Source organism: Eucyclogobius newberryi, unplaced genomic scaffold (assembly GCF_026437365.1).
Source record: "Eucyclogobius newberryi isolate DKJ021-1_F unplaced genomic scaffold, fEucNew1.0.hap1 SCAF_1, whole genome shotgun sequence".
Classification (NCBI taxonomy): Eukaryota; Metazoa; Chordata; class Actinopteri; order Gobiiformes; family Gobiidae; genus Eucyclogobius; species Eucyclogobius newberryi.
In genome coordinates this window covers 30,500,383-30,518,536 of record NW_027315723.1, presented here as the reverse complement: position 1 = coordinate 30,518,536, position 18,154 = coordinate 30,500,383, and the positions used below count along the sequence as shown (strand labels likewise).

The following is an 18,154-nucleotide window of genomic DNA, read 5'->3' as shown; positions in this document are numbered from 1 at the left end:
TTCTTAGCTGAATATTAACTTTACAAACTGATCCACACTAAGCCTATTTAGGACGGCATTGTCAAGTCAAAATGGTCTTGACTTGTACAGTCAATGCTCAGGACTGAGGCAGGTGGCAACTATGCCCTGAACTAGGCCTACGATCTTTCAACAATTGTCAACACAAGTTTTATTGAATGATTTTCATGTACAAATCAAATGAGAAGACAAGCAAATACAAAGATCTGGTGATGGAGCTCAGCAGGATGTGGACCAAAAGTCAGAACTGTACCAGTGATGGAGCTCTCAGCAGCATCACAAAAGGATCTGAGAAGAACCAGAGCTCCAGATCATCACAAGAGAGGTGCAGACTGCATGTCATGGACTGCACACTCTGTGAAAAGTCCAACATGACAGAAATAAACAACAACATGATGATAATAATTGTTTTCAACCGACATTTTCGTCCTCCTAACATTTTGGAAAGGACACGATTGCTCCATAGGCAGATCTACCTACGCCAATGTTTTTAAGAGATCTGTTGACATTTTGATAAGAACACAGTGGTCACGTGATTTCAAAATGGTCAAAGTTCAGACAAATAATCAAGAGCTCAGGCAGTTACATCTCAAAAGCCCTCAAACCTCGGTGTCACCTCCAACCAATCACCAGAACAAGGTAAGAATCAAAGTCTACTAAAAGACTATTTCTACACTTTACAAAGTCTAACCATCCTCGGAAAGTTACTGGCCCCTGTGTCGTGTTTGTGGAGCTAATGATCGACTCTTGTCTGGTGTTTTTGTGAAGCGGAGCCAGTGCGGAGCCAGGAGGGACCTCTGGATGATGAGCTGCTGAGGCCTCACTATGGACCTGCTCACCACAGCCCTGTGCTTCTGCGCGCTCGTCTTCTCTGGTGAGATTTTACATCAGCTTGTGTTTGCAACGAACCTTTGACAACAACAACAACAACAACAACAACAACAACACCAAAAATAACACCAACAATAACCTCAATAAACAATAAAGTTCAATTCACGCGAGCTGCTCCACAAAACAATGATGATAATAAATTATGAGTCTAACCCATTTGGCCAACAAATTATGGTATTCAAAGATTTATATGAAAAAATGTACAAACCCTTGAAAACATTTGTTAAACAATTCTGTTTTTTATCTTGTTAGTTAAAAGCCCCTGATATAGACTTTACACTTTACTCAACCGTGTGTCCCAAAGAAGGGTCTTGAGCAATAGTGTGTCAACAAACAACTGTTAGTGTACTGCACTCAAGTTCAAAATGTTCATTTAATGAGTACTTTATTACAACTAACCAAAACTGTATGTGAAATGTGGAAAAGACCTGTTATAAGTCCAGACGGTGTTTCAGACAAAGTGTGCAGATGTGGAGCTGCTCCGAGTGGCCACGCCCAGACAGAAGAGACCAGAGACACATACAGAGGGACATGTAACTGTGACAGACGTTTCACTGTTATCTTTCAACATTGAAACATGTTTTAAATACAATGAAAAGTCTAACCTTTCAGAAAACACCTTTTACTCCATACAGTATATTGTAAAAACAGATATTGGTGACTAAAATACTGTACAATTCAAACATCTTTAGTTGGATGAGAAGAACCTTAAGAAGTAACTGTCAGAGATGGACAATTTTATCCAATCAGAGATGGACCATGTGGAACAAACTCAACATTATAATGATCAAAGTGGACAGGGCTAACGCTTAATTCTTAATTACATTTAAATAAATAAATAAATAAATATACCTTCTCACTTTTATATACTTTCTTTTTAGATCATTGGGTTAGAGCAGCTCAGCCTCACAAACATTTTTAAAAAGCGCTGCTGCAGAAAGCTCAGTCCTCTGCAGGAGGAGTTTGTGGTGTTCCTCTCAAAGAAGAGCCTTCAGAGCCAAAACAATCTGATTTAAAAATGCTTTTTAATCCTTGTGCAGTTAATGCTTTTTAATAATGTTGGACTGTTGTCATAACAAAATCATCTTTTTTGGATCTTTTGAGATGTCTTTTGTAATTTATTGGGCTTGTTAGTGAATTGTGTTTATCTATCAAAGTATATTGTTTAAACTGTTTGTTGTTCATTTTGCCACTGCACACACAATTTCCCTGTCTGGAGAGAATGGAGGTTTGATTGATTGATTGATTGATTCTGATTAACTTCAACTTTTGTAAAGGTTGTGAATCAAACAGCCTATATTTTTGTATATTTTTAATTGTATTTTTCTCCATTTTTCTCCAACAAAAATGAACCACATTTGCGTTGCTACATGGTCTTTTCTTTAGCCTCTTTGGTCCTAACACTTGTTAGCTTCATGTTTTTATGTTGCTTATTCCAGTGAGCGCTTCAGATGTTGAGGGATATTCCAAAACTGAAGGAGCTTGGGTCCTGTCGCTGCATAAAAGATTGTACTCTGTAAATACAGCAGCTGAATGTGCTGCTAAATGTGATGTGGAGTCTGCCTTCACATGCAAGTAAGTTCATACACACATGATGATCCTATAATGTGCTATAACTGTAATAATACATGTGTAATTGAACAGGTCGTTCATATATGTGGAGAAGGACCAGGAGTGTTGGACTGCAGAGGCAAACTCCAAAACAGAAATGGTCCTGAGAAGAAGCAGCACAGCATATTACGAGAAAAAAGGCAAGTCTTATCTGCATGTATAAAGTATCTGCTGTACTAAGAGCAGATCTGTTCAGGTGTACATTACTCCATGTGTCTCTAACTTTTCTAGAATACCTCCTTGAGTGTGTGAATGGAATAGGAACAGACTACAGAGGGACCAAGGCAACTTCAAAATCAGGAAAGACCTGTCAGCGATGGGAGTCGAAGACCCCTCACAGTCCAAAGTAAAGTCCATGTAGTGTTTATGTCCATAATATTGCCTGTGTATCTTCTGCCATGTACTAAAATCTTTGTGTTGTGTGTAGTATTACACCCCAGAGCCACACTCGAGCAGATCTGGTCTCCAACTTCTGCAGGAACCCAGACGGAGACAGCGGAGGCCCCTGGTGCTACACTATGGACCCTGGCACACGCTGGGAGCACTGTAATGTGCCTAGCTGCACAGGTGACACTGCTGAGGGGAGCACAATAAGAGTACTACCAATAGAAGTGACATATAGGCTGTTAATGTAGTAGTAGAGATTGTGGGGGATGTTCCTTAGGCATACGTGATAAGTGCATTACATACAGCCGATTTACAGAGATTGTCCTCTAACAGAGGAGTGCATCCACTGCAGTGGTGAGGACTACAGAGGCAAGATCTCCACCACGGAGAACGACTTCACCTGTCAGCGATGGGACTCCCAGAAACCACACAACCATGGATACATCCCCAGCGCGTCAGTCTGCAGTCCTCTACTGTACAATGAGTTATCAATGGCATAAATACACTGTCCTTTCTTCTGCAGTCTCCCAGAGAAGTATCTAGAGGAGAACTACTGCAGGAACCCAGACGGAGACCCTCGGCCCTGGTGCTTCACCACCAGCCCCTCCAAACGCTGGGACTTCTGCTCCATCCCACGCTGCGGTATAAGCACTCTGCCACTATATCAACAATAGCACACCACTGTGCTTAATCATGTGTTTGTGTGTACGTAATCATGTGTTTGTGTGTACTTAATGATGTGTTTGTGTGTACTTAATGATGTGTTTGTGTGTACTTAATCATGTGTTTGTGTGTACTTAATCATGTGTTTGTGTGTACTTAATCATGTGTTTGTGTGTACTTAATCATGTGTTTGTGTGTACTTAATCATGTGTTTGTGTGTACTTAATCATGTGTTTGTGTGTACTTAATCATGTGTTTGTGTGTACTTAATCATGTGTTTGTGTGTACTTAATCATGTGTTTGTGTGTACTTAATCATGTGTTTGTGTGTACTTAATCATGTGTTTGTGTGTAAGGCAAGGCAAGGCAAGTTTATTTGTAGAGCACATTTCATACACAAGGCAATTCAAAGTGCTTCACAGCAGGAAAAATGCATTCAAATCACAAAGAAATGACAGAAACAGAAATACAATAAAATTAACTAAATTAAAAATTATCAATCCAACTGATTTTCTAAACTAATAAAATCACAAACAAAAGAGAAGAGTGCAAAGAAAAAATCCTTTCAGTCATATGCGCAGCTAAACAAAACTGTTTTTAGCTTAGATTTGAACATTGTCAGAGTAGAAGCCTGTCTCACATCTTCAGGAAGACTGTTCCAGATTTTAGCTGCATAAAACTGAAACGCAGATTCCCCATGTTTTGTCCTGACTCTGGGCACCAGCAGGAGGCCGGTCCCTGAGGTCCTCAGAGTCCGAGATGGTTCATATGGCACTAACATATCCAAGATGTACTTTGGTGCTAGGCCATGGAGAGACTTGTACACAAGCAGAGCTGCTTTAAAGTCTATTCTCTGAGCCACAGGGAGCCAGTGCAGAGACCTGAGAACAGGACTAATGTGATCATACTTCCTGGTTCTAGTCAGGACCCGAGCAGCAGCGTTCTGGATGTACTGCAGCTGTTTTACAGCTCGTTTGGAGAGGCCAGTGAGCAGGCCGTTACAGTAGTCTAATCTACTGGAGACAAACGCATGGATAAGTCTCTCTAAATCTGGTTTTGACACTATATTTTTGATTTTGGCAATGTTTTTTAGATGGTAAAAAGCTGCTGATGTTATTGATTTGACGTGGCTATTAAAGTTCAACTCTGAGTCCATTATTACCCCCAGATTTCTAATTTGGTTTGTAGGTTCCAGAGCGAGACTCTGGAGGTGACCGCTAACACTTTCTCTTTGTTTCTGTGGGCCAAAAACGATTATTTCAGTCTTGTCTGAGTTCAGCTGGAGAAAGTTGTTTTGCATCCACAAACTGATCTGTTGGATGCAGTGACAGAGTGAATCTACTGGTCCATAGTCACCTGCCGATAGTGAAACATAGATCTGAGTGTCGTCTGCATAATTGGGATAGGACACATTTTCGCTGCGTATCAACTGACCTAACGGCAGCATGTAGAGGTTGAACAGAAGGGGACCCAGGACTGACCCTTGGGGCACTCCACAGGTCAGGGTCATGTGGTCTGAGACACAGCTACCAATATCAACAAAGTACTTCCTGTCTTCCAGATAGGACCTTAACCAGTTTAGGGCAGTGCCAGTGATGCCCACCCAGTCCTCTAGTCTCTGTAAGAGGATCCCATGATCGACAGTGTCAAAAGCAGCACTCAGATCTAACAGAATTAAGACTGAGGCTTTGCCCGTGTCAGTGTTCAGGTGGATGTCATTTGTCACCTTGACAAGAGCAGTCTCAGTGCTGTGATGAGGTCTAAAACCTGACTGAAAAACATCAAATGAGTTGTTTAATAAGAGGAAATCTGTGAGCTGTTGTTAAACAACCTTTTCAAGGACTTTGCCCAAAAATGGCAGATTAGAGATGGGCCGGTAATGACTCAGTACTGCGGCATCAAGACTGCTCTTCTTTAGGAGAGGCTTTATGACCGCAGTTTTCAAAGACATTGGGAATGTTCCAGATTGAAGTGACATGTTAACTATGTGAGTGAATGGTGCTAACAAACTGTTCAGCACAGACTTTAGAAATCTGGTGGGTAACACATCAAGGCAGCATGTAGATGAACTCAGACTGGTGATGATCTCATGGACAATTTTGTCAGTTACTGGTGCAAAGTGAGTTAGCTCTAAGTGTCTTGGTGGTTTTAGGGTAATTTTTTGCGTTTTTGTGTTTGTGTGTACTTAATCATGTGTTTGTGTGTACTTAATCATGTGTTTGTGTGTACTTAATCATGTGTTTGTGTGTACTTAATCATGTGTTTGTGTGTACTTTATGTGTACTTAATGATGTGTTTGTGTGTACTTAATGATGTGTTTGTGTGTACTTAATGATGTGTTTGTGTGTACTTAATCATGTGTTTGTGTGTACTTAATCATGTGTTTGTGTGTACCTAATGATGTGTTTGTGTGTACTTAATCATGTGTTTGTGTGTACTTAATCATGTGTTTGTGTGTACTTAATCATGTGTTTGTGTGTACTTAATCATGTGTTTGTGTGTACTTAATCATGTGTTTGTGTGTACTTAATCATGTGTTTGTGTGTACTTAATCATGTGTTTGTGTGTACTTAATCATGTGTTTGTGTGTACTTAATCATGTGTTTGTGTGTAGCCTCCGAGCCCCCGACCATTGTGCCTGAGCTCACCTGTGCTTCAGGTGAAGGCACTGCCTACAGAGGAACCATCGCAGTCACAGAGTCTGGAAAAACCTGCCAGAGCTGGTCCTCCCAAACACCGCACAAGCACAACCGCACACCAGATAACTATCCCTGCAAGTATGTGAGACCAGAGCACTTCAGTCACTTCAAGATGGAAATCTAGAAGAACAGATCAAATTGTGGATCAAACACTTATTTTTCAATTTTTTCTCCAGAGGCCTTGACAACAACTACTGTCGTAACCCGGACAACGAGAGACAGCCCTGGTGCTACACGTCCGACCCGAAAACTCGGTGGGAGTACTGCAGAGTGTCCAGCTGCAGCAACGCCCCCGGACGCCCAGGTGAACATCTGCAGATGGTAAAGGTTCTCAACCATCATGGTATTAAATGTCTCTGTGCCCATAAGATGAGCCTGTGATCCCCCCTGACGACGACGACTGTTATGAGGGCAACGGCAGCTCGTATAGAGGCGTCACGTCGGAAACCATCAGCGGAAAGAAGTGTCAGTCCTGGAGCGCCATGACTCCACACAAACACCAGAAAACCCCTCAGACCTTCCCCAATGCGTGAGTGCAGCTGCCGGCACAAGTGTACAGACTTCCTCCTTATTGAAAGGCATTTACCTCCTTGTGCATTTCAGGGATTTAAAAAAGAACCTGTGCAGAAACCCAGATGGGGACCGTTCTCCCTGGTGTTACACCATGGATCCTTCTGTCCGTTGGGAGTACTGCAACCTGGACAAATGCTCGAGCAGCAGCGGCCCCACCACCGTCACCACCACCAAAGCCCCCAGACCCTCCACTGTCCCAGAGACGGCCCCAGAACGAGGTACAACTCACCACACCTCATACTTGCACATTAAAGAAACTCTTCTCCGTCACAAAACCACCTTGACTATTCCAAATGTGTGACATGTACATAACCGTATATGTATGAATATCGCCACTGGACCCTATAACGGACACGCTCACTTTGTCCCTGCGTGGCGCTTTAGACTGTAAGGATGGAAGCGGAGCCACATATCGAGGTGCCACATCCATGACGGCTGCTGGAGTGACGTGTCAGGCCTGGAGCGCTCAGAGCCCTCATACACACAACAGCTTCACCCCGACGACACATCCCACAAAGGGCCTGGACGGAAACGTAAGACATCAACACACATTAATGTTATTGACGAGCCGTGTTCAGAGAGTGTGCAGAAAGCAGGACGTTACAGGTACATGCGGAACAGTTCATGTTTTACACGTCCTAAACTGAGCTCATTTTAGCCCCTGATGCAGACTTGGTTCGGTCCTGTTCCTGTCCTTCTTTGGTTCCAGTCCGGTCCTGGCTTGCTTTCGGGTTCAGTCCTGATTTAGTTCTAACGATGTAGAGATAGTGTGGACGAAGTTGAGATAATTCCTTTTGCAATGAACTTTTTTTTCCCCCCTTCAGAGTTGCAGAAACCCAGACAACGATGTGAACGGTCCCTGGTGTTACACGACGGACCGCACGAAGAAATGGGACTACTGCCAGATCCCGGACTGTGGTAAGGAAACGACTACTTACTGTGGTCTGTAGTTAAACCATTTTAATGAGACTGTATTGACCGGTTTCCATTCTTTTCTGTAAACGTGCATGTCATGTGTGTGTTTTTCAGCTGGCATGAACTGTGGGACTCCAGTGATCAAACCAAAGAGGTGTTTTGGCCGCATTGTGGGCGGCTGCGTCTCCAAAGCTCACTCCTGGCCCTGGCAGATCAGCCTCCGCACCAGGTGAATGTCCAAAGTGAAGTCTTTTAGCATGTTTGCATCTTTGTAATTCAAATTCATTGCATAGACAAATGATCAAAACCTAGAGTGCAGCAAATCTAAGTATGATGAGCATGTCTGAATACTGTGCTGTGTAAACAAGACCTCACAATACGACATCGTTCTAATTAGATTTGTGTGGTGTTTCTCACAGTGGTGGGACGCATTTCTGTGGTGGGACTCTGATTCATCCTCAGTGGGTGCTCACGGCGACTCACTGCCTGGAGAGGTCTGTTCTATTACATATTGTTGTATAATAGATACTTTACTAAGGACAGTGTGTGTGTGTGTGTGTGGCTCGCAGGTCAAAGCGTGCGTCAGATTACAAAGTGGTGATGGGGATCCACAGGGAGCGGGGCACGGAGCCCTTCAAACAGGAGCGCAGACTGGAGAAGCTGGTCCTGGAGCCTGGTGGTGCCGACATAGCCCTGCTCAAACTGGAGAGGTACGAGAGAGTCTGACATACGGGTGTTTGAGGAAAAGACGATCGGTTAGGAAACTCATAAAGAGAAAGTATTATAACAGTCATATTAAGCAGGTATCTAAAGTCTTTTAGTAACGCACGATTACCCAAGTTGATCTCAGTGGGACTTAAAAACATCAGCTGCTCACATATTGCAGGTGGAAATTAGCACTTGCGCTACTACATGTATATTGTGCACTGTCACGGTCTCAATAAATAACTAAATAGACTAAGATTTTAAAATGCATCTTTTACTATTTAAATATACATAATGTTACGCAATGAGTGTATTTAATTTTACAACTATAAAATGATTAAAATTTTAAACTGTAAGCATATTGTGAATCGCAAAAAGAAAGTTCTATAGCTGCCTTCATATTTCTTTGATTACATGTGCACACGTTTTATTGAGGTGAGCTTGCCGATATAAACCTGAAGTCACCAGTATATTCTTTTTCAGGCCTGCAATAATAAATGACAAAGTAATGCCGGCTTGCCTGCCAGAAAAGGACTACATCGTCCCGAGTAGAACGGAGTGTTACGTGACTGGATGGGGCGAGACTCAAAGTAAATATACCTTTGTCTTTGAAGCACATTTAAGAAAAAACATGGATGAATTATTGCAACGCTAACGTCGTAGACACTGGAGGCGACGGTGTGCTGAAGGAGGCCGGGTTCCCTGTGATTGAGAATAAGATCTGTAATCGCCCGTCGTACCTGAACGGCCGCGTCAAAGACCACGAGATGTGTGCAGGAAACATAGAAGGAGGCACAGACAGCTGTCAGGTAACTCATGACCTTTACTCTGACCCCAATGTTAGCATGAGTGTGAAGGCTCAAGACAATCTAATGCTATTTAAACGTTCAAATCTAAACCTAATCAAGATCTCACCATGCAACGTTATCTCAAATATAAAACTGTCTCTCTTGTGTCCCTCATTAGACCTTCACTCTGTCTTTGTCCCTTGTGCCTCACATGAGCTCATGCTGTGTGTTTTCTGCAGGGCGACAGTGGTGGTCCGCTGGTCTGTTACTCTCAGAACAAGTATGTGCTTCAGGGCGTGACCTCGTGGGGCCTGGGCTGTGCAAACCCAATGAAACCCGGAGTCTACGCTCGAGTGTCCAAGTTTGTCGACTGGATAAACAGAAACATCAAGACTAACTAAATACTAATGCATTGGATTTGACCACAGACTGCTGTTACGGGCCAGCATTCCTTAATTTTAATGCATGCATATTTTTTTCTGTTACTTAGCCAAAGTCAATAAATAAACTGTGCTTGTATACAAACGAGCAGTGAGAAGAACAATGCTCTTTTTTATCAAAACGTTTCACTTGAGTAACTGTGCTCCTTCCTCAAATTATTTTAAGTAAAAGTTCATGTACAGACTTCTTATTTTATACGTATGAGATCCTTGATTCAAGACAGAACACGATGAAAGTTGTCCAATAAATGTGTAATTTATTAAGCACTATCAGAAGTATAGAAGATCCTGATCCCACGGTCACATTGTGTGCAATGTAGATCCCAATCCCACAGTCAGGTTTGTGTGTAAAGTATATCCTAATCACACAGTCCCATTTGTGCGTAAAGTAGATCCCATTCATGTGTAAAGTAGATCCCGATCCCACAGTCATATTTGTGTGTAAAGTAGATCCTGATCCCATAGTCCCATCTGTGTCTAAAGTAGATCCTGATCACACAGTCACATTTTTGTGTACAGTAGATCCTGATCACAGTCCCATTTGTGGGCAAAGTAGATCCCATTTTGTGTGTAAAGTAGATCCTGATCATACAGTCACATTAATGTGTAAAATAGATCCTGATCACACAGTCCCATTCGTGCGTAAAGTTGTGTTTAAAGTAGATCCTGATCACACAGTCACATTCATGTGTAAAGTAGATCCTGATCACACAGTCCCATTCGTGCGTAAAGTAGATACCATTTGTGCATAAAGTAGATCCTGATCACACAGTCACATTAGTGTGGAAAGTAGATCCTGATCACACAGTCCCATTTGTGCATAAAGTAGATCCTGATCACACAGTCCCATTAGTGTGGAAACTAGATACCATTTGTGCATAAAGTAGATCCTGATCACACAGTCCCATTAGTGTGGAAACTAGATACCATTTGTGCATAAAGTAGATCCTGATCATACAGTCACATTCATGTATAAAGTAGATCCTGATCACACGGTCCCAGTCATGTGTAAAGTAGATCCTGATCACACAGTCCCAGTCATGTGTAAAGTAGATCCTGATCACACAGTCACATTCGTGTGTAAAGTAGATCCTGATCACACAGTCCCAGTCATGTGTAAAGTAGATCCTGATCACACAGTCCCAGTCATGTGTAAAGTAGATCCTGATCACACAGTCACATTCGTGTGTAAAGTAGATCCTGATCACACAGTCCCAGTCATGTGTAAAGTAGATCCTGATCACACAGTCCCAGTCATGTGTAAAGTAGATCCTGATCACACAGTCACATTCGTGTGTAAAGTAGATCCTGATCACACAGTCCCAGTCATGTGTAAAGTAGATCCTGATCACACAGTCCCAGTCATGTGTAAAGTAGATCCTGATCACACAGTCCCAGTCATGTGTAAAGTAGATCCTGATCACACAGTCACATTCGTGTGTAAAGTAGATCCTGATCACACAGTCCCAGTCATGTGTAAAGTAGATCCTGATCACACAGTCCCAGTCATGTGTAAAGTAGATCCTGATCACACAGTCCCAGTCATGTGTAAAGTAGATCCTGATCACACAGTCACATTCGTGTCTGATGCCGCAGGGTTCAGCGTTTCCATTTGAGGATTGTGTTTTCTGAATGAGCAAATAAAGCAATAAACAGTCAATCACAAAATGTTCATGTTTTAACCGATCTCACTCAAAAAGAGCTCAATTAGATCAGCTCCAATATTCAAAACCTGGAACGACTCTTACTTGTTGGGGAATTCTATGTCGTCAATAGTTTCCGGCAGAGGAACGCCTTTAGTCTCGGGCAGAAGCAAAACCAGGCCTCCAGCTATGACCGCGATGGCCCCTGTAGACATGAACACGCAGCGTCTTCACCGAGTCAAAGACCACGCCGCATTTACACAGAAACGTACCAAAGATGATGAGAGGCAGTTCGATCCACAGAGCAGCGAGTCTGTAAAGAATGAATGGAGATAAAATGCCCCCGACGTCACACAGAGCGGAGCAGACGGACACGCCGAAGTTTCTGTGAAAGAACACAGCAAAGCAACATTTAACTTTCAAGTACCATTGATAATGCCCTCCATATTTAAAAACATTTCACACAACAGAACCGACCAAGACCTTACATCTCGGTGAAGCCAAAATGGTAACTGTGGAAGAACTTTGACCCGTGCAATCGTTTCCATCCCCGTCCCACAACTGCACACGCCTCACCTCATGAATGTGGGGTACAGCTCAGAGTTGACAAACACCACCATTTCGAAAGCCATGGTGATTCCAAGGCGTCCGAGGCAGACCACGGCCGTTTTGAACCAGGACAAACCTGCAAAACGAAAACAGATACAGTATATGCAAGAGGCAGGACCAGACGCTGTGGTGAAGTTTGTAATCATGTATTTATCGACTTTTAAACCGTCATTTAACCAAGTAAAAAGCACTACGAGATGATTGAGATTCGACCTGGGCTTAAGGGAAACTGCAGCGCACATTATGAAAGCATTTACTCAGACAATAATCAAAGTACGATCGCCTTTTGTTCTTTAAAACAAAGTCAAACCTGCTTAATTCACTCTTCAATATCACAGAAACAGGGACAGAATGAAACATTGTGTGGGGGAAATGGTCATTTTAAACCCATTTCGCAAGAGTGTTGCGCAATATCTTGCTTTTCTGTAATCTACCGTATTTTCTGGACTATGAGTTCATAGTTTTGGCCGGGGTGCTTATACTCCAGAGCGACTTATATGTGATATTATTCATTATTTTCACACTGACAACCACAAGAGGGCGCTCTAGGCTCTAAACGACACAGAAGAAGAATCAGCACTTCCTCTACCTCTGGAGTTTGTGGAGTTGTTCAGAAGTGACACAGAGGAAGAAGAATTCAATGGATTTAGTGATTTGGGGTAAAACTGATGCTTTGGTAAACTTGTTAGCATGTTCTTTATACTATAGTTATCTGAATAACTGTTCATATGTTACGTTAACATACCAGACACTTACCACAGTTCTGTCTGTGCCTCATGTAGCTGAAGGTGTTAGCGTTAGCATACGTCATGTAGCTGAAGGTGTTAGCATACGTCATGTAGCTGAAGGTGTTACGTTAGCATACGTCATGTAGCTGAAGGTGTTACGTTAGCATACGTTCACCTATTCACCATGTTCTTTCATCTGTTATTATTTTAAATTGCATTTCAAGATTATATGTCTGTTCGTCTTCTTTTTTTAATGCGTTTTCACAGCTCTAAAAGCCACGCCCTCGCACCTTTAACATAAACACACGGATGCCTGCCAGCTGCTAGTGTGCTTATTTGACCTCCAGCAGCGTCAGACAGGAAAAGTGACACAAACTGTTCTGCAAAAGTAACTTACTGTCGGGAATACAAGCTGCGATAAAACAAGACGCGCCGGCCACAAAGTTGGCTGTGGCGAAAGGGAGTCTGCGGCCGATCCTCTCGATGGTGGCGAGGATGAGGAGGGCGGCGGGGAACTCCACCAGAGCAGAGATCAGGAAGTCCATGTACACGTTTCCTCGGGTTATTCCCACCCGCATGATCAGGCCCTGGTACACTGCCGCGCTGGTGAACCTGGGCAGCGAGGATCGGGGGCTAGAACCGACATTTGGAAGAATTACAAAACACACAAAAACGACCATTCTGACCAGTTGAACATGAGGATGAACGTGTGCTTCCTCATGCGGGGCGTTCTGAACAGGTCCAGGAGAGATGTGGAGGGAACGTCGCCGGGCTCATCCATCAGCGCCTCGAAGGACTGGTGTCCATAGGAAGTCAAAATCAAATCATATCATAATCTCAAAATATGAAATGTTCAAGGTGTGTGATACCTCCAGGCTTTTGTCGGAAAGCTTTTGCTTGTTTTCCTTCGCCATCTTTTTGGTGATCTGCAGAGCTTCGGGCGCTCTATTCTGAGAGAGGAGCCAACGCGGGGATTCAGGAACCAGCCTGTGAAATACACACAAATAAATAATCATTGTACTGTTAAAAGAGAAGAGTGCAGTTAAACTTATTCAGTCATATGCACATTTATGTTTTAACCTAGATTTGACAGTTCCAGATTTTAGCTGCATGAAAATGAAATGCACCAATGACTCTGGCACCAGCAGGAGGCCGGTCCATGTTTAGTCCTGACTCTGGGCACCAGCAGGAGACCGGTCCATGTTTAGTCCTGACTCTGGCACCAGCAGGAGGCCGGTCCATGTTTAGTCCTGACTCTGGCACCAGCAGGAGACCGGTCCATGTTTAGTCCTGACTCTGGCACCAGCAGGAGGCCGGTCCATGTTTAGTCCTGACTCTGGCACCAGCAGGAGGCCGGTTCATGTTTAGTCCTGACTCTGGCACCAGCAGGAGGCCGGTTCATGTTTAGTCCTGACTCTGGCACCAGCAGGAGGCCGGTCCATGTTTAGTCCTGACTCTGGCACCAGCAGGAGACCGGTCCATGTTTAGTCCTGACTCTGGCACCAGCAGGAGGCCGGTCCATGTTTAGTCCTGACTCTGGCACCAGCAGGAGGCCGGTCCATGTTTAGTCCTGACTCTGGCACCAGCAGGAGGCCGGTCCATGTTTAGTCCTGACTCTGGCACCAGCAGGAGGCCGGTCCATGTTTAGTCCTGACTCTGGCACCAGCAGGAGGCCTGTCCTTGTTTAGTCCTGACTCTGGTACCAGCAGGAGGCTGGTCCATGTTTAGTCCTGACTCTGGCACCAGCAGGAGGCTGGTCCATGTTTAGTCCTGACTCTGGGCACCAGCAGGAGACCGCTCCATGTTTAGTCCTGACTCTGGCACCAGCAGGAGGCCGGTCCATGTTTAGTCCTGACTCTGGCACCAGCAGGAGGCCGGTTCATGTTTAGTCCTGACTCTGGCACCAGCAGGAGGCCGGTCCATGTTTAGTCCTGACTCTGGCACCAGCAGGAGACCGGCCCATGTTTAGGTCTCATACTGAATTGACCCGAATGTTTAGACACTTTCTCAGAGCAGAGGTTCACACGGAGCTGGAGTCTGGCCTCACCAGTAGTAGGAGATGAAGAGAGCGTACAGAGCCGGGGAGGCCACCTGAATCCAGCGCCAGTCTGTGATGTAGTAGGCCAGCAGCACCTGCATCACCATGCCAACACTGATCATCATCTGGTACAGGATGCCCACCAGACGCCTGGACTCTAAACCCACCATCTCTGTCACTGCAGGACCAAGAGGAACAAGAGGAGATCTCAGGAGGCTTCAGCACCTCATCGGAACAAAACACAGCCTAATATACTGTATGTTTAAGTATCCTAAGTATTCAGAATGCAGGGCTCTGATTGGACCATGTATCAGAATATGTCACAAAACACATTTTATGGCAGGTATTCAACGTTTCAGGTAGTATTCTATCTGAAATGATAAACTAGCAGCAGCAGTACTACAATTTGTAGCTGGAAGAATGTTTTCCTCACACTGGACGTAGCAGGTCATCCAGTTGCCTTTGACCCCGAGCCCCAGCACAGCCCGGAGCAGGAGGACGCACAGGAAGTTCGGGGCCAGAGCAATAGAAGCGCCGCAAATCACACAGAGAACGTTGCACACGAGGAAACACAACCTGCGGCCAAACCTGCACCAGGGACACACAGAGGGTCAGTAAGGGTCAGTAAGGGTCAGTAAGGGTCAGTAAGGGTCAGTAAGGGTCAGTAAGGGACAGTAAGGGACAGTAAGGGTCAGTAAGTGTCAGTAAGGGACAGTAAGGGTCAGTAAGGGTCAGTAAGTGTCAGTAAGGGTCAGTAAGGGTCAGTAAGGGTCAGTAAGGGTCAGTAAGTGTCAGTAAGGGTCAGTAAGGGTCAGTAAGTGTCAGTAAGGGTCAGTAAGGGTCAGTAAGGGACAGTAAGGGACAGTAAGGGACAGTAAGGGTCAGTAAGGGTCAGTAAGTGTCAGTAAGGGTCAGTAAGGGACAGTAAGGGTCAGTAAGTGTCAGTAAGGGTCAGTAAGGGTCAGTAAGTGTCAGTAAGGGTCAGTAAGGGTCAGTAAGGGACAGTAAGGGACAGTAAGGGACAGTAAGGGTCAGTAAGGGTCAGTAAGTGTCAGTAAGGGTCAGTAAGGGACAGTAAGGGTCAGTAAGTGTCAGTAAGGGTCAGTAAGGGTCAGTAAGTGTCAGTAAGGGTCAGTAAGGGTCAGTAAGGGACAGTAAGGGACAGTAAGGGACAGTAAGGGTCAGTAAGGGTCAGTAAGTGTCAGTAAGGGTCAGTAAGGGACAGTAAGGGTCAGTAAGGGTGAGTAAGGGTGAGTAAGGGTCAGTCAGGACAGGTTATAATACGTGTCAACTTCATTTTAAAGGTCCCATAACATGCAAAATCGACTTTTCAGAGCTTTTAACCTTCTTACATTGCTATTTGTGCTTCATAAATGTACCCAGAGTGTTTTTTTGATTGATTCCCGCAGTTTTTAGCTATATTACAGACTATCTCCTTTCCGCGAATCTCCAAACTGACGGGGGTGGGGCAAGACCGTGTCATAACCACAGGCACGCGTCACCATCCCCCCTCACCCAATATATCAAACCAAGCCGTCTGCATTTCCGGGTTGATGAGGGGGTCTGAGGTCTGGGTGATATTTCTTAACTATTATGTTAAGGGTGTTGCACAACCCTTATTATTATCAATTATTACACTTAGGATAGACTACGAAACGTTAAAAAGCATGTTATGGCACCTTTAAACATTGCAGTATATCTGGTGGATATTGAATGTAAAGTTTGGTGTCGTCTTCAGTCCCAAGACACACTTCTGGAGAGACAATAAATGATTATCTTAGCACGTGATAATGTGTTACTCGAACACAATGACACAATGTAAACAGGACTGATGGCGTCCGACCTGTCAGCGACGTATCCAAACACAAAGCTGCCCAAGAGGAAGCCCAGGTTAAGCGTGGACTGATACATGTCCACCATCCATGCATCTGCACACACCAGGTCGAACTGCAGCAACACAAGACGCACAACTGTAAAGTGATGGACGCAGGTGCAGCAGACTTTATGTTGCACAGAAAGGGCACGTGGTAATGTTGTCTCACCTCTGTGACAAAAGACCTCCTGTTCTCATAATCGTACTCCCAGCCATTCTGAAGAAGAAGAAGAAAAAAGAAACACTCAGGGCCTTTTGTGTGTAAACCTTTATGTTTGGCATCGTCTTCCACAGAGATTAAAGATTGAAACAAGTGAGTGTGGAGTCAGCGGCTTCATTGATCATTACCTTTCACGCACAGACAGGGACAGTAACAGTAACAGTGACATTTGACATGACATGCAAAATGATTGACAGGATGTACTTTTTAGAGGATCTGTACCGATTGTGACATTTAGGTTCCCAGTACTCAGTTTACCAGAATTTTAATTCAAGGTTCTCGTACAGTAAAACTCCAAATAAAATGCATAGGTGATATCATATGGTCTTTTTCTTCTTTTTAAGTAAATGCATTGTTTTATAAGACACAGCACGCGGCAAAAGACTGGTAAATGTAATAAGTAATTGTCTGTAACACGCTTTTACATTAGAGTCTGTGAAAGTACCACTACAAATGTCATCCAGAAGATACTAGAGCACAAACATGCACCTTGCACCGGGCGAGTGAGGCTCCGCTCAGGTCCAGCAGCTCCTGGCCCCGCTCGCAGCTCAGAGCGCTCCGGTTCAGCTCCACGTCGTACTGCAGACAGGAGCTGGGCTGGAGCTCCCCGGACACGTTGAGCATCGGGACGCTCCTCCTGATGCTGTCCCGAAGAGTCCACCCGCACGCCTCCCTCTGCTGCTGCACCGCGGGCTGCCGGCACCAGTGCTCCGGCGTGAAGCCCTGGAACACTATCCCCACGTAGACCCAGGCCATGGGCAGGGAGACCAGGCACAGCAGCAAGAAGAACCTCTTCTGGGACCGTCCGAAGGGTCCCACCTCCACCAGGACGTCATCGAAGCTCAGCATCTCTGCAAAGTGACTGAGCGGGACAGAACTGCGGCTGCTGAAGATCTACAGCGACACGGGGCCCTCCTTGTTACTGTTTGATGAAGTTCAACCAAGAGCACGTGATTATTCTACAACTTTGTAAGAACACGTCTGCTCAACCATTATGAGAACATCTGAGAATGAGCTCAGACAAGTCCTCGCTTGATGCGTTGTACAATTTGTTTTTGCAGATCATATTGACAATGATGAAAAGGTCATGTGACACGTTATGTATGTGCAATGGCAACACGGCGACATTTAGAAGGAGACAAAGAAAGAACTTGACCACCACATAGTTACCACATATGTATTGGAGTGAACCAATAGTTTATTGAAGTAATAATAAATAGTACAGTACTTTACATTATTTAACTGTATTGTCTCTATAGTGACAGAGGACAGTATCAGGTTTATAGACAACACGTTTTCTATCATTTCCCCTTTCAGTTTTATCATTATTCTTGGGTTTGAACTTGAAGAAATA

General features: G+C 44.3%; 2 protein-coding genes across 2 annotated transcripts; one reads left to right on the top strand and one right to left on the bottom strand.

Annotated features, from left to right (window-relative positions):
- Positions 1-636: 636 nt before the first annotated feature.
- plg (plasminogen) lies at positions 637-9,774 on the top strand. Its single transcript, XM_072443306.1, has 20 exons — positions 637-657; positions 787-892; positions 2,349-2,484; positions 2,554-2,660; positions 2,752-2,866; positions 2,948-3,087; positions 3,241-3,361; positions 3,431-3,549; positions 6,184-6,346; positions 6,445-6,572; positions 6,638-6,797; positions 6,872-7,059; positions 7,226-7,374; positions 7,666-7,759; positions 7,871-7,985; positions 8,176-8,250; positions 8,326-8,466; positions 8,945-9,051; positions 9,125-9,270; positions 9,489-9,774. Exons 2-20 carry the CDS (start codon positions 844-846, stop codon positions 9,648-9,650), a joined length of 2,415 nt encoding a protein of 804 aa, XP_072299407.1. The 5' UTR covers positions 637-657; positions 787-843; the 3' UTR covers positions 9,651-9,774.
- A 1,470-nt stretch (positions 9,775-11,244) lies between these two features.
- On the bottom strand, positions 11,245-17,697 carry LOC140358564 (solute carrier family 22 member 3-like). Its single transcript, XM_072443481.1, has 12 exons — positions 17,290-17,697; positions 16,750-16,797; positions 16,551-16,654; positions 15,141-15,295; positions 14,717-14,885; positions 13,539-13,656; positions 13,356-13,465; positions 13,067-13,281; positions 11,909-12,017; positions 11,605-11,717; positions 11,438-11,537; positions 11,245-11,317 (listed from the first exon to the last, which is right to left on the bottom strand). The coding sequence occupies exons 1-12, from the start codon at positions 17,647-17,649 to the stop codon at positions 11,254-11,256; spliced, it is 1,665 nt and encodes a 554-aa protein (XP_072299582.1). The 5' UTR covers positions 17,650-17,697; the 3' UTR covers positions 11,245-11,253.
- Positions 17,698-18,154: the final 457 nt, after the last annotated feature.